The following is a 14,991-nucleotide window of genomic DNA, read 5'->3' on the forward strand; positions in this document are numbered from 1 at the left end:
ATCAACCATTCTTCTATCAGATTACACAGCAAAATAATTGGAAAAAATCTGTTATTACCTGGTTAGGTAACTCCACTTCCATCTTTTGTTGAGTAGTTTTTGTACTATGAAGACAAATAGTCAAAAGAGCTTCTAGTAGTCTTATACTTTGAAGTGTACACTCATGTTCTTGACTTGAAGGTACTTTAGGTTCCTCAAGAGGTGCTACAGAAGCTGAGATTTGTTTTACACTTAAAGGTTCAGAAAAAATTTCCTGCGAATCTAGTTGACCTAAACGTTCCATATTCTCCTCTAAACTACCTGACACTAAAGGACTTAAGTCACTGTTGACACTTAAATGTAATGTATCCTCATTCACTGCCATTTCAGATTGAAAATTTCCTTTAAAATCTTTGTTTTCATTCACATGTATAGGACCTTTCTCTTTTCTTTGCTCTTCTTTGCCCCTGGATAGTTTTTGAATTATCATAATTATTAACTTATAACACACTTGGAAACCTCCAAGTCTATGAAACTGTTTCTGAAAAACCGAATTCAACAAGTAGATCCAACGACACATGGACCAAATGTCTGCTGCCCTGTGGATCTGTTCTGGAGAAGGTAAGATAAGTATCTCTGGAGATAAGCACGGTAGCATGCGACTCAGAGGCTCACTAGCTGTACTATCATAGCCAGAAGTATCTTCAGAATCATTGGTAGAGTCCCGATCACATTCGGCTTCTTTACTCACACATAGAAATGCCACACAGAGGAATAGGTTTATCATATTGATGTGAATATCCTGACCAACAGTCTTCTGTTTCTTCGGGCAAATTTCTTTAAGGCCAGCATAAAATTTGCTAAGACTCTGAGAAGAATCTGAACATACTTGCTGCTTAAGTGAAGAAGTAACTAAAGATGAAGCCTTCTCTTCGTGGTCTATTCCATCATTTTCTGGAATCATTTCATCTTTCTGCTGCTCTCCAAGGCTGGCTATCAGAGTTTCAAATGCTTTTAGGGAATGATTTCGAATACCATCTAAGTAACTTAATTCAATCATTTGATTTACTCCATTACAACTTAGAAATAAGTCTCTTATAACCCTATGAAGAGAAAGTATACACAAAAATGTTATACATATAAAACTCCATGGTTTCAAGTAGATACCAAATTATAAATGTATTTTATTAAGAAATTCAGGAACGATGACCACTAGTTATACATTATTTCATTCTGAATAACCAATAACAAAATACAGAAATACAGGGGAAATTTTTGAAGGGGGGGGGATTTTTTTAAAAGGTTTCACCTTGCTACTGCTTACAGGATAAAAACATTTTTAAAAGAGAAAAATAACTAAAATACCAAAAAATACCACTAGAAACTGAAGAAAAACTAAGCAACTTAGATTTCAAATACCATTTTCTTTGAAGTGTTGGGTATCTATAGCTTACATTTTTCATGCTGTCCAAGAGAGACAGTGGTACATACTAGAAAGAAAGTTGGTCTTAGAGCAAAGGAGATCTGGGTTTGGAGTCCCACCTCTCCCACATACTGTTGTCTGATTCTAGGCATGTCCCTTAACCACCTATTGCTCCAAGACTACTTACATTCAAACTTTGGAGTAAGCAGGCTGAAAACTTGGCATAATAATGTAGAATACAATTAAATACTTATGTTCTTATTGAACTCTGATACTAAGACTGTAAGTAGCAGAGAAGGCACCAACCTGCAATGGTCAAGGGAATTCTTTCATATAAGAATTTCCTATACAAACAAAATTACTGTTCTCATTTCCCTAGCATACCACTGACAAATCAAATTAACACAATTGGAATACAGTTTTAAAATGTTTTCCAAAAAATGTAAAATGATTCCTTCCCCAATTTTTGAAAGTAAATTTTTACAAAAACATCAGATTCCACAGCAATTAACATAGATGTACCCTGAAAAGATTAGCAATCAAAAAGTTTCTACATATCTGTCCATTTATTTGCATGTGAACACAGAAGTAAGGAATACCAATGTTCAGATCAATGTAATCAGACTAAATATATTCTAACTCTGCAAGTCGTTTCTGATTTTGAAATGTTCTCAAAGGTTTAACACATTCTTTAAGAAGTATTATAAAATTCTAAAAGCAAAAGTTTACTTTATTTTTTTTTAAATAAGTGATATATTCTACCGTTCTTCACAGGTATAACAGGATAGGGGAAATAAAGAGTGTCACTAATTCAAGGGACCTACAGTAGGATGTTAAGCAACCAAAAGTTGACAGCATTTATTATCCACATTAATTTTCTAAATTTTACCGTTAATGCTTCCTCAGAACATATTGTTGACCCTGCGTCCCTACATTCTTAAGTATATGCTACCAAGTCAAATCTTTTGGTAGACCCAGAAAGGTTTCAGATTTGGGCCTAATGATGAACTTACCACTCGTCCAAGCAGTAGTTTTATTTCTCTGGAGAAGTTTATCACCAGGTTGGACACAAAGAATTTCAAAAACCATTTATTAAGTTGTATCAAGTATCATTAGGAGTGCTCATCCCATTTGAAGTACATATTTTTGAAGCACTGATACATTAATAAAACAGTTATCTGGAATTATCAATATATCCAATATCCTTAAATTAAGGAAAATACATATCTTAATATGCTATATGTGGGGAACATTTGTTGTAGGGGCCTCCCACTGACATAGACTGAAAACTTGTTCGCTACTTTTGGTTTTAGAAAGTTGCCTAGGTCACTGAAAGGTTAAATGATTTGCTTATGCTAACACAGGCAGGCCATATAACGAGTGGCAGCCTTGAAACCCAAGTTTTCCCGATTTTAAGGTTAGTCCTCTCTGCAGCAATACATTTTGAACAAAAAATTTGATGTATTAGAAATCAAAAACAATTACCCTACTGCCTCCACCTAAAATAGCCAACCCCAAAAGAGAAGGTATTAAGGAACCAAAACTTTATCCAGGTCTTTCCAAAACAACAATGAATTGTGTTCAAAGAGTACTTATAAGTTGGTTGTTTGGAACTTGGAACACATCTTTCCTCCAAAGAAATGATTTTATAATCGTGTTAAAGTTCATAGGCTAGGACACAAAAGTCTAATTGATAATGAGCTTAACTATAGTATGAATAGCATTAACTTAAGTTCTGGGTCCTAGTTGACCATGAAATAATAGGAAAAGGGAAGTTTTCTCTCTCTTTCATGGATGTCAGGCCTGTAATACAAATCATTTTGTAAGTAGTCAATATTTGTCTTTGACACTTTGCTATTTTTCTTTCCATACTTCTTTTCTTATGTCCTTGTGCCCTTTCTTCCCAGGTTGACCAGCCTTCTAATACTGCTCCCCTCATTGTGGCTTTTTACTAGCCCTGCACTATACTCCCACCAAAGTTCTCCATTCTCCGAAATTAGTTACTCCACTCCTTATCAACATTTCCATTACCTCAGTAAAAGAATCCTCAACTGTGTGCTAGGATGTCAATCTAAATGAATTAACTCTGTCTTAAGTCACTTCTTTATACATCACATCAACAATGGTTTTTCTAGCACTGGGGAAGGGCAAGGCAGATATAGGCCACTTGTACATAAGAGTCATTTGGGTTTTTATAATTCAAGAACGGCTTATATTGCCAAGAGATGGAAACTTAAATTACAAGCTTACCTTTTAAAAATAAATACTGTATGTTTTTAAGGTGGCAAAGAACTGCAAACAAAAAAGGAGCCTAATGATTGAGGAATAGCTAAACAAATTATAATACCTGAATATAATGGAATATTGCTACACTATAAAAATGATGAATACAGAAAAGCAGAGGAAGACTTATAGGAACTGAAGAAAACAGAATCAGAGGAAAAAAGCAAGCAGAATCAACAAAGCAATTACATAGTAATTACAACCATATAAATAGAAAGAACAAAAAAAAATGAACTAAATACTGTGTAATTTTAACAATCAAGTTTGTAAAGAAAGATGAGTGAAGAAAATGTACCTTCCTCTCCATTATCCGTAAAGGTAAGAAGATGGGTGTGGAAAGCTGTATTTAACGTCAGACTTAGTTAAAGTTTTGGTTAATTTTCCTGAACTGCTTTTCTTTTTTCCCTTCTCTTTCTTTTTTATTCTTTGTTATGAGGGATGGCCAGGGGCTTGGGAGGGTTGATATTTGTAAATGAAAGTGATGCAAAAACAAAAGGTATCAATAAATGGTTTTCTGAATGAAGCAAAAAATGTTTAGGCTAAGGACCTGTAAAAATGACATTTACTAACATAAATGATGATATACTACTGAGTATTCATTAAAAAACAACAATCACTGAGGGTTTTTATTTCTTATTAGGTTCTGCTGTTTAAGCCAGTTGGCTGACACACCCAACATAACACTGAAATTATGCCAATAAGAAAAAATATATACAAACCTGGATTTCAACAGTATAGGCAGAGTCTGTAGATAAATCTGAAGCACTTCCACAGGCAAACACTGGCTATGATAGCTACATACGTGAGTACATGATGAAGTAACACCTAGCTGTTGAGAATGATGTGCTAATTCGACTCCTCTTTGGAGCACAGGATTAAATATGTAGTTATACAGTTTCCACTGAACAACTGCATTGCCTTTCTGGATTAAATTGCAAACATGAGTTGCAATATGCACACTGTGTAATTTGTCTTCTTCAAAAACAAGGTTTTGATAAGCCTCTAAAGCATCCCATTTCCATAAGAGATCTTCAGATCCACTGCTAGGCAGTATTCCTTGAAATCTGTAAGATGGACTAGATAAACCTGAAGCAGGATCAGCATCACATGAATGCGCATGCACTGTCTCTTCTAATTGAACTAGTTGATCATGGTCAAAAGTACAAATATTACAAGCTGCATGTTTAGTCTTTTGAGATATCTCTCCTCCTCCTAACTGATCCAAAATAAGTTTGTTAAGGATGTTCAATATGTGCTGCTGAAAATGTTTTAACTTTGGCAACTTAAAAGCATGAAGCAATGGAATGATTACAGATTTGGGATCCATACAACAGCATATTCCAACATTATTAACACCTGATAGAATCTGGACACAAGTAGTGTTCAATGAAACTTTTTTTAATAAACATAAGCACTGGTGAGCACATATTGCAATACAACAGCACCGTTCAGGATAATAAACTTCTCCATCTGCCATCTCTTCAAATGGATTTTTGGACATCTGGTTTTTGAAAGCAGAAACCAGAAGGCCTGAAAGATCTCGATGATGATGCATAAAGTGAGAATATTCACATCGTCTATGCCTCTTTCTTGTACATACTGACTGATGAAGTTGCTCAGATTTCACTTTTTTGACAGTGCTGATTATTTTCATAACACTATTTATTAATGTTTTCAAATGTTCTGAAGCCCCGGTGGAAACTTCATCTCTTGAAACCAACCATTCCATCTGAAGAATTGCTGTTTCAAATAATTTAAACCCATGATGCTGAATAAATTCTTGAACCAAGTCCATGGCTTGACTGAAATAAAAAGGATTTGAAGCTGCACTCTGAAGGCAACAAATCAAAATCTGCAGAACCCCTTCCAGAAGCTCAGGCAAAAGAAGGGCTCTGTGACGATACCTTGAAAATATAAAATCGTCCTGAACTTCTTGTAGTGTTTTCTTTGGCCGTGGTGCAAAAGGGTCGGACTGTTTTTCCAAACAAGCTCTAATTTTTAAAGCTGCCCTAAGTAAATCAATTAAGTTTTTTCTAAGACTTTCTGGCATAGTCTCTGCAGTATTTATATCTACTGACATAAGATGTAACACAGTTCTAAACAGCATTCTTTGAACCAATGCTATGGGTTCTTCTGTCCAACCTGCAGAAACTACTTCACTTTCCAAATTACTACTAAGACTACAACAGTCTCCAAAGCCTGCTAAAAATTCAGTTAATGTGGGCACTACACTGACTGCCAGAGCAGAACTGTGATTCAAGGTAATATCAAACTTGCATACTTTTTCTAAAAGAGATAGTAAAACATGGCATAAGTCAAATGGAGAGTTGTTCATGTTGCTAATAATAGAAAAGGCAGCTGATTCATTTAGTATTTCACTGTTTGCTCCATGTCTTGGAATAGTCTGTCTGGCATTCTCTAATGTCATGGTATCAGGTCTCTGTGTCTCTCTAGCTAGTGGTTGGTTTTCTTTAGGTGAAGATGATAAAAAGCACTGCAGCAGATTAGATCTCCTGTGCATAATCATTGCTATGCTTTTGTCATCAGAATTGGCTTCTGAATCTGAGGTGGAGAGTTGAGATTTTCTTTCATTTCTTACAGAATAGGGATGTGGGGTTTTACGATGACGTCTACTTTTTCGAGATATACTTGGTTTTGCATAAACCTGACCAGCTTGGGTATTTCTTTTTAAATGTATTTTTTCCTGAGTATATCTTAGTGAACTTGAATTTGTTTCTTTGGTCCAGATAATATCAGCTGAGAATGGTAGATCAAAATCTAATGGAAGGAAAAAAATGCAAAATACTTTAAATTCAAATATTTTCTAGTCAACACTAGGTTACCTGTAAAATTATTACTTACTTGCTGAATTTCATTAAATCATAGAATTCTACAGATGAAAAGAAACCTAAAGATTTATGCTTCATATACTTTTTATCTCAGGTTGGCTCCTTCTACTCATAAAACAAATTTTTGAAACAAATTCTAACCAAACACCAGCTGGGTTCGGGATATATGAATAGGGAGATATAGGTCCAATTTTAAAATTATATATTGTATTCCAAAGTCAAAAACACATGATTTTTTTTATTGATTAATATTTGGTATTTTTCAGCCATAGCACTGCTTTCTTCCACTTACTTAGGCTTAATATGTTATATTTAGAAATAGGTCATCTTAAAATTTTAGCATTTGAATATTTACATACCCTGTATAGTCATTTAATATCTAAAACACTAATTCCTCTCAGCATAAGGCCTCAATGGTTATTTATCATAAACTATGTAAACACAGCACCTTCATTCTTCTCTCCTCACACTAATACAGCTATTAATAGATGATATGTATATGAAGCTTCAAGGTCTGCCAAACACTTAATATATATCTTGTATAAAAACCAAAAAGTTACCAGCCTTTCTTTTGCAAGTCACTATTAAGAAAACTTCTTTAGGGGTAGCTAGGTGGTGTAGTGAATAGTGCAGTGGCCCTGGAGTCAGGAGGACCTTAGTTCAAATCTGGCATCAGACATGTAACACTACCTAGCTGTGTGACTGTGGACAAGTCACTTAACCCCAATTGCCTTGCCCCCCCCAAAAAAAAAGAAGAAGAAGAAGAAGAAGAAAAGAAAACTTCTTTAAAAGCCTGGCTTTTATTTTCTTCAGTAGAGAAAGTTTGGAAAGCAGCAAATTTGGAGACTGACAAGACTAAGTCAAGTTAAAAAATACAGGATGATTAATTCACAACTGGAATAACAGTTAGCAAATACAATTTTTTAAAGTAATACTCATTTAAGTATTCAAGTGAGCAATTATTTGTGTACAGACCTAATATATTTTTAAAATATCAAGAGTCAGTGTATCAATGAGTAAATACTAATATCTCTAGAACTCAGATTATGAGTTAAAAATGACTAGCATCAGTCAATCAACAGTCATTTATTGGCTTACGTACAAAATTAGCACATTTAAGATATATTATAACATGGTATAAGAACATTTAAAATACATGAGATACTCATAAAGAGGCTCATAATTCTCAGATCCTAGAATTGCCTGAGGAGGAAACTGGAAAACCGTTGTAAAACTTTTATATTTAATTTCTATTCGGTTATCACAGAACTTGTACTTGACAGGTTTTCCAGAAATTGGAAAGTAAAAATATTTCAAGTTTCAAAGTTTTTATTTCCAAAACTGAAACGTTAATGCAAATAAATCTTTTAGAAATAGAGCACATGTATAGATTAACTATTATTCAAGTGAAATCATCTCTAAGTCATGAATTAGACAAAAGCAATATTTGAAAGAGTCTAAGGGATCTCTAATTTCCCTCTTCAAAAAATATCTCTTCCACTGCACCATGCCATGTTGTACACCTAGATTTATTTCTTTCATTTGATGTATTCTTCACTACGTTTTCTAATTTACTCAAGTGTTCTTAAACTTATACTGATTTTAATTACTCTCAATGGAATTTTCTTGCCCAAGAAGAAATCTACTTATCTCAAAAGGAAAAACTTTTCTCAACAGCATGTTAAACAAAACATAATGTTATCCATGAACCTACTCAAAACATCTTGGTTTTTTTTTTTTTTAAAAGTAACCATTCACACAGAAATAATCATTTTAACAGGAACTTTGAAAACAAGGGGTTTGGTAAAGAAGGAAACATACCGAATGCTTTTTCTTCTTGAACAGGTATCTTCCATACTAGTGGAAGGAGGGACAGGAGAAGGGTAAGAAGCTCTTCTCTACATGTCAGCGCCTGTATCAGAAACAGAAGAATTCTTCAAGTTCTGAAGTTTTATGAGAACATCCCTCAGATACATCATTTCCTCATTTCTTATGTTAAATGGACCCCCAAAAAAAGTCATTCTTTTCACCTATCGTTGAGAAGAAACAAACTCTCAAATCTTTCATTTGAAAACATCCAAGACTGCTGTACTATTTGTTGAACACCACTCCAAGAAATCCTTTTAATATGTAAACCACACCCAGAAGGTAAAAAATTCATTTAACACATTCTTGCTAGTGCTGTCACAAACAGCAGATATTGCCACCTCACAAACCAAAAGAATTCCTCACCAACAGCAGAATTCATTTGGTAAGTTAACGAAGTTCTGCTCACTATGCAGACTAATAACATCATGTAATAAGAAAAAATTCATCATATTCATACAACTAAAAAACAAACTCAAGAATGAAGTATTTTTAAATAAAAATGTCAGACATATATTTCTATTTTGAATCCTTTTGGCAAGGTATAAGTTATAAATAAGTAACAGTAAGATAATACATTATTTGTCGATAAGGACAATAACTACCACGGCCAATTCAATTAAAACTTGGGTGTTTACTATGTGCATAACACTCCGTTAAACTCTGACAGTCCAAAAGATTAAACCTACAAGTATACTGTGAACTAAATGTTACAGAACATCTCCATGGAATCTCAAGACAAGAAGGGACCTTGAAGGCTTCCTAGTCCAAACCATACCCTGACCAAGAATCTTTCCCACAACATCTCCAACAAGTGGTCACGCGACCAGCAATCCACAACTTCCCAAGATGACAACTCCTAATTACTAGACAATTTTCCTCCAATTCAAAGTAAAGCTCTGAAGGGTATACTGGATGTGTATAAATGGTTTTTTAGTGACAAAAATCTTCAATTCCTCAAGCCAACAGAACTTTAAATTGTAGACTCTGAATTTTGGAAAGGGTCTCATTACTACTTACAAATTACCAAGGAAAAGGACATCATGATATATTCATGGATGTCTCATACACTTTGCCCAAGAGCTCACTAAGAAACATACCTGAATCCTTAAAAAGCAAAAAGCAGCCCCCAAATCTATAACAATTTCTGATATGAAATTCTGTGAAATTCTACCTGATTTGAGGTCTCGTAAAAGACTAAGAAGACTAAAGAACTAGAGGACGTGGTGGAATATAACACAGAACTTTCAGAAACCTCAAGTACCTGTGAAGTCACAATGTAGGCAAGCTGTTCTCCAGCTTGCCAGTTAGATCTTATTTTACAACAGGAAACTGGCAACTTATCACTGCATCCTGATGTATGCCTGCCTAGTGCTCCCATGACAGAAGCCAATCACTATATGAAATGCTCTCTCCTCTCCCCTTCTGTAATAACTTCTTCTCATTAGGTTCTTCTTGTCCAGCTCAAGTCTGATCTCCTCTGTGAAATCTTTTCTGATTACAGGAATTCAATGATTTCTCCCTTGCCTGAACCATCAGAACACTTATGTTACTTTTTGCATGTACCACATATGCCCAATTAGATTATAACCACTGTGAGGGCAAGAACTGTTTTTGATATTATTACTAGTATCTCTCCATAATGCATTATAATCACATAACTGACAATTTATCCAACTGTCTAGTCATGTGATTACTCACTGAAAAGAAAATGGATGCAGGCTATTTAAGTACTTTTTCTGGATTACCATGAAACTTCTATTATCTTTGTTGTCAGAGGAGATCATGTTGATTGACAGTAAGATAACAGTGGATCTTTTCCTCTCTTGGGGGCTTTACCTAGAGCCTCTTTACTGCAACCCAAAATTTGCTCTCAGATACAAGCCACTCCGCAGACTGGCGTTTTCTACATTACTGCCTATGCCACCATCCAAAAGTGGTAGAGACAAACTAGAGTAGTAAAGGTAAGACAGGAAGGACTAAGGCTTCAAAGTGGTAGCAAGAAAAAAAAATGAAGAAAAAAAAACACAAGGAATTTGTATCCACATGCTTGACAAAAATTCTATTCCCTCATTTTTGCCAGCAAGAAAACACATGAACAACATGAGCAAAGGAAATTACTTCTACAGATATTACAGAATCTCAAAACTAGGAATACCCTAAGTGGCCATTTAATTCAACCACACACAAAAGAATTCCCTCTGCAACCCATTCAACCATTGGTCATCCAGTCTTAGCTTGATCTCCAGCAAGGAGGAATTCACTACCTCCCAAAGAGAGCCATTACTTTCTGGATAACTCTGTTACGAAGCTTTTCCTCACATCAAGCTTAAATGTGCCTTTTGCAGCTTCCACACATTGTTCCTAATTCTATCCTATGGAGACATGCATAACAAGTCTGAGTCCTTTTCCAGAGGAAAGCACTAAAGACAGCTGGCATGTCCTTCCATGTGTTTTCTTTTCTCTAGGATGAACAGTCCTCATTCCTTCAAATAATCTTCACGTGGAATTGACTTGAGGCCCCTCCATACCTGGCTGCTTCCTCTGGGCCCACTCCATTTATTCAAATCCTTCCCTCAGGCATTCATAGCATATAGGCCAGAGATGCCAGTACACAGTTGGGAGAAAGGAGCATTCCCAGCACATCTTCCTCTCCAAAGGCGAAGGAGAATGGAAAAAAACAATGGACATGTTCTCCAAGGGTACCCTGGCATACCTAGCCCATGTTCTATACATGCCCATGATCCTTAGAAAATTTTGTGGGACCCAGAACTGTGGCAGCTATGTGGCATAGTCGATACAGTATGGGGCCTGAGGTCAGGAAGATATGAGTTTGAATATGGAGTCAGATATTGACTAGCTATATGACCTTGGGCAAGTCACTTAACTACTCTCTGCCTCAATTTCCTTAAATGTAAAGTAGGGATAATAATAGCACCTACCTCCCAGAGCTGTAAGGATAAAATGAGATAATATTTGTAAAGCGCTTATCACAGTGTCTGGCATACAGAGACACTATATAAAGGCTAGTTATTATTATTTTTTTTTTTTTATAGGTCTTTGGAAGGGTTTGGGGGAGAGCTCTAGCAAGTCACTGCTTTCCCTCTGCCATCTTGGCTCCGCCCCCTATTACTATTATTATTACTAGAACTGATAACAATATTTCAGAAGTGGTCTGACTTAAGCATAGTAAAGGAAGACTGTAAACTCCTTCTTTCTTGAAGCTAAATTTCTGAATTTAAACTCCTTTACTATTTCACAATTTGACTTCTGACATCGTAAATTCTCTTAATTTAGCCTAAGATGCCATTAGCTTTCTTAGTTGAAATAGCCCACTGTTAAATCATATTGAAGCTTGTAGTCCACTAAAACTCCCTTCAGATGAGCTGTCTAGCTAGCTATACCTCTACCATCCTATACTTCTGAAAGTGAACTTTTTGAACCCAAGTGCAATATTTTACATTTATCCCTAATAAACTGCATTTTATTTGTTCTGGCCCAGTGTTCTAGATCTTTCTGAATTCTGACTGTCATCCAGCTGGTTAGATATCCTTCTCAGCTTTGTGTCACATACAAAATTGATAAGCATGACACCTCTCTCTTTATCCTCTACTATTAAACAGCACATGACAAAGCACAGAATTCCAAAGCAACAGAGACTTTCTTCCAACTTGACATGCAAGAATTAATGACTACTCCTTAGATGTAACCATTCAGCCAATTCCAAATCCAATTAATTGTACTGATTTATCCAGTCCATCTTTTCTACAAGAATCATATCAGAAATTTTATCAAATGGCTTTGCTAAAATCTAATTATACTATATTTATAGCATTTCTTCAATTTACAAGTTTAGTAACTCCCTCTAAAAAGGAAATCAAATTGTCTGATATGACCAAATCTGGATCAAGCTTTGCTAGCTCTTTGTAATTACTATTTCCTTTTTTAAATGCCATTCAGACACATTGGAAAGAGATATTCATAAAAGGAAGACTACTATATTTCTTCTTTTTACTATCTATATATTCCTTGCATTAACTTTTAGAAAAAAAGATGATGATGACCTAAACCAGAGTAGTAGCAGCATCAGAGGAGAGAAGGGGTTGTATTTGAGAGATGCTGCAACAGTGAAATAAACAGGCCTTTGACAACAGATTGCATATAGGTGAGAGAGACTGAGGAGTCCAAGATCTCCTAGGCTGTGAACCTAGGGAATAGGAAGATGGTATTCTCTACAGTAATAGAGAAGGCAGGAGCAGGGGAGGATTTGAGGAGAAAAATAATGAATTCAGTTTTGGATGTGTTTAGTTTAAGATGTCTACTAGACATCCAGTTAAAGATGTGAGACTGAAAGTAAGTACAGAGGTGGGAGCAGGAAACGTAGATTTGAGAATCATCAGATATAGATGGTAATTAAATCCATGGAAGCTGGTAAGATTACTAAGTAGCATAGAGGGAGAAGAGAAGAGAGTTCGGGACAGAACCCCAGGGACATCTGCAGTTAGAGGGCATAATGTGGAGGAGGATCCAGCAAAGGAGAAGAGGAGTGGTTAGCATAATTAGGATAATTATAGCTTAAAAGTTTACAAATTGCCTAACTTAAGTTCTCTCATTTGATATTTGTAAATTCTATTAACATTATGTGTTGTAACTTCATATTTTTTCCAAATACATGCTTCCCAATATATTACCCATTAAGTCAACACTTTTAAGAAAAATTCATAATAGTTAAAATGTCAATTAAAATAATAAAGATTTAAAAAAAGAAAACAAAAGCAGTTCATCAAAACCAACCATGACATTGATTGTGTCTAAAAATAAAAGCAAAATTCTGTCCCCAACACACACACTTTCCTTTGCAATGAAGAGAGAAAGGTAAATCATCTCAACTCAGTTCATTGAGGCCAACTTTACTCATTATAATTATATGGTGTTTAGTTTAATTTTATTGTTCTCTCCCTTACAGTAGTAGCCACTGTATATACTATTGTCCTGCTTCAAGATTCTGTACTGTCATTTAGTCTTCCCATGATTCTTTGAATTCCTTATTTGTTACAGCACAGTAGTATTACATTATATTTATATACCACAATTTGTTTACCATTTCCAATCAATGGGCAACTGCTTGGTTTTTGATTCTTGCTACCACAAAAATTAATGCTATAAATATTCTGTTATATTATGGAATCTTTCTGTCTTTGACTTCCTTGGAGTACATGCCTGCCTAGGGATCTCCTGAGTCAAAGAGCATTGACATGTTAGTTATTTTTTTTAGCATAATTCCAAACTACTTTCCACAAAAGTTGTACCAATTCATAGTTCTATCAGTAGTATATTATTAGTGTGCCTCTCTTCTTATACCCTCCAACACTGACTTCTCCCATAGTTTGTCATCTTTCCTAATATGCTTCGTGTGAAGTGAAACATCAGAGTTTCTCCCACTTGCATTTCTGAAATTATTTGTGAGTTGGAGTAATTTTTCTTCTAATTATTAATGGTTTTCCATTTTTTTTCAGAATAGTTTGTTCGTGTCTTTTGCCTAAATAGCCACCGGGGAATGGCTCTTGGTTTTATATATTTGTGTTATATATTTTGGATATCAGACCCTCTTCAAACAAATTTAAGACAAAAAAATTTTATTCTAGCTAAAATGATTTTGTTTGTGCAATTTTTTTTATTTTTGTGCAACTGAAATGATCTGTTTTGTCTTTTGTGATCCTTTCTATCCTTCATTTCAATAAATCAATTAACAAGCATTTATTATACATCTATTATGTGTCAGGAACTATGCTAGGTGCTGGAGATACAAATCCAAAGAGTAATCAATCCCTACTGGCAAGGACATTATATTCTAATGGGGGAAAAACAAGTCATACCCATATAGAATAAACATAGAAAGTAAACACAAAGTAGACATGTACAAGGTAGTTTGAGAAGGCAAGGATTAGCAATTGGAGGGATCAGGAAAGGCTTCATACGGGAACAAGCTTGTTTGAGCTTTGTCTTGAAGAAAGAGAGGGACTCTATGAGTCAAAGGTGGGGATAAAGTATATTTCAGGGATGCAGGATGACCAGCGCAAAGGCTCAGAACTGGGACATGGGGTACCATATGTGAAGAACAAAAAGATTTGACTGGAGTGGAGAATACAGGAGGGGGATTAATGTACAACAACACTAGAAAAGTAAGTAAGTGACAGGTTGTGAGGGGCTTTAAAAGCTATACATAGAAGTTTGCACTGATTTTTGACGCAAGAGGAAGTCACTGGCATCTGCGGAATAGTGGTGTTACACAGAGATCTGTGTTTAAGGAAATCATTTTGGCAGTAGCATGGAGAAAAGACTGGAGTAGAAAAAAGACTTGAGGCAAAGAGATGGATAACTTGTAAAAGGTACCTAATCTTGAACTCTAATTTTTTTTTTATAGTGTGACCCATCACATTTAGGTCACATACCCATTTTGAGCTTACTAGATTATATGGTACAAAATATAGGTCTAAAACTAATTTCTACAAGACTGCTTTCTAGTTTTCTTAGACAGTTTTGTCACATAGGGAGTCCTTCAAATAGTTTATGTTCTCAGGTTAACACTAG

The 14,991-nt window shown here is 35.2% G+C and overlaps 1 protein-coding gene across 1 annotated transcript in view; it reads right to left on the reverse strand.

Annotated features, from left to right (window-relative positions):
- Nucleotides 1-14,991, reverse strand: part of LOC114049582 (lysosomal-trafficking regulator-like) — a 247,671-nt gene that overhangs the window by 148,980 nt on the left and 83,700 nt on the right. Inside the window, 3 exon segments of the mRNA XM_027870836.1 lie at nucleotides 59-1,082; nucleotides 4,405-6,463; nucleotides 8,356-8,446. Of these exon segments, the coding sequence (XP_027726637.1) occupies nucleotides 59-1,082; nucleotides 4,405-6,463; nucleotides 8,356-8,446 (3,174 nt within the window).

The sequence above is a fragment of the Vombatus ursinus genome, unplaced genomic scaffold, assembly GCF_900497805.2.
Source record: "Vombatus ursinus unplaced genomic scaffold, bare-nosed wombat genome assembly UNPS02014798.1, whole genome shotgun sequence".
Taxonomy (NCBI): Eukaryota; Metazoa; Chordata; class Mammalia; order Diprotodontia; family Vombatidae; genus Vombatus; species Vombatus ursinus.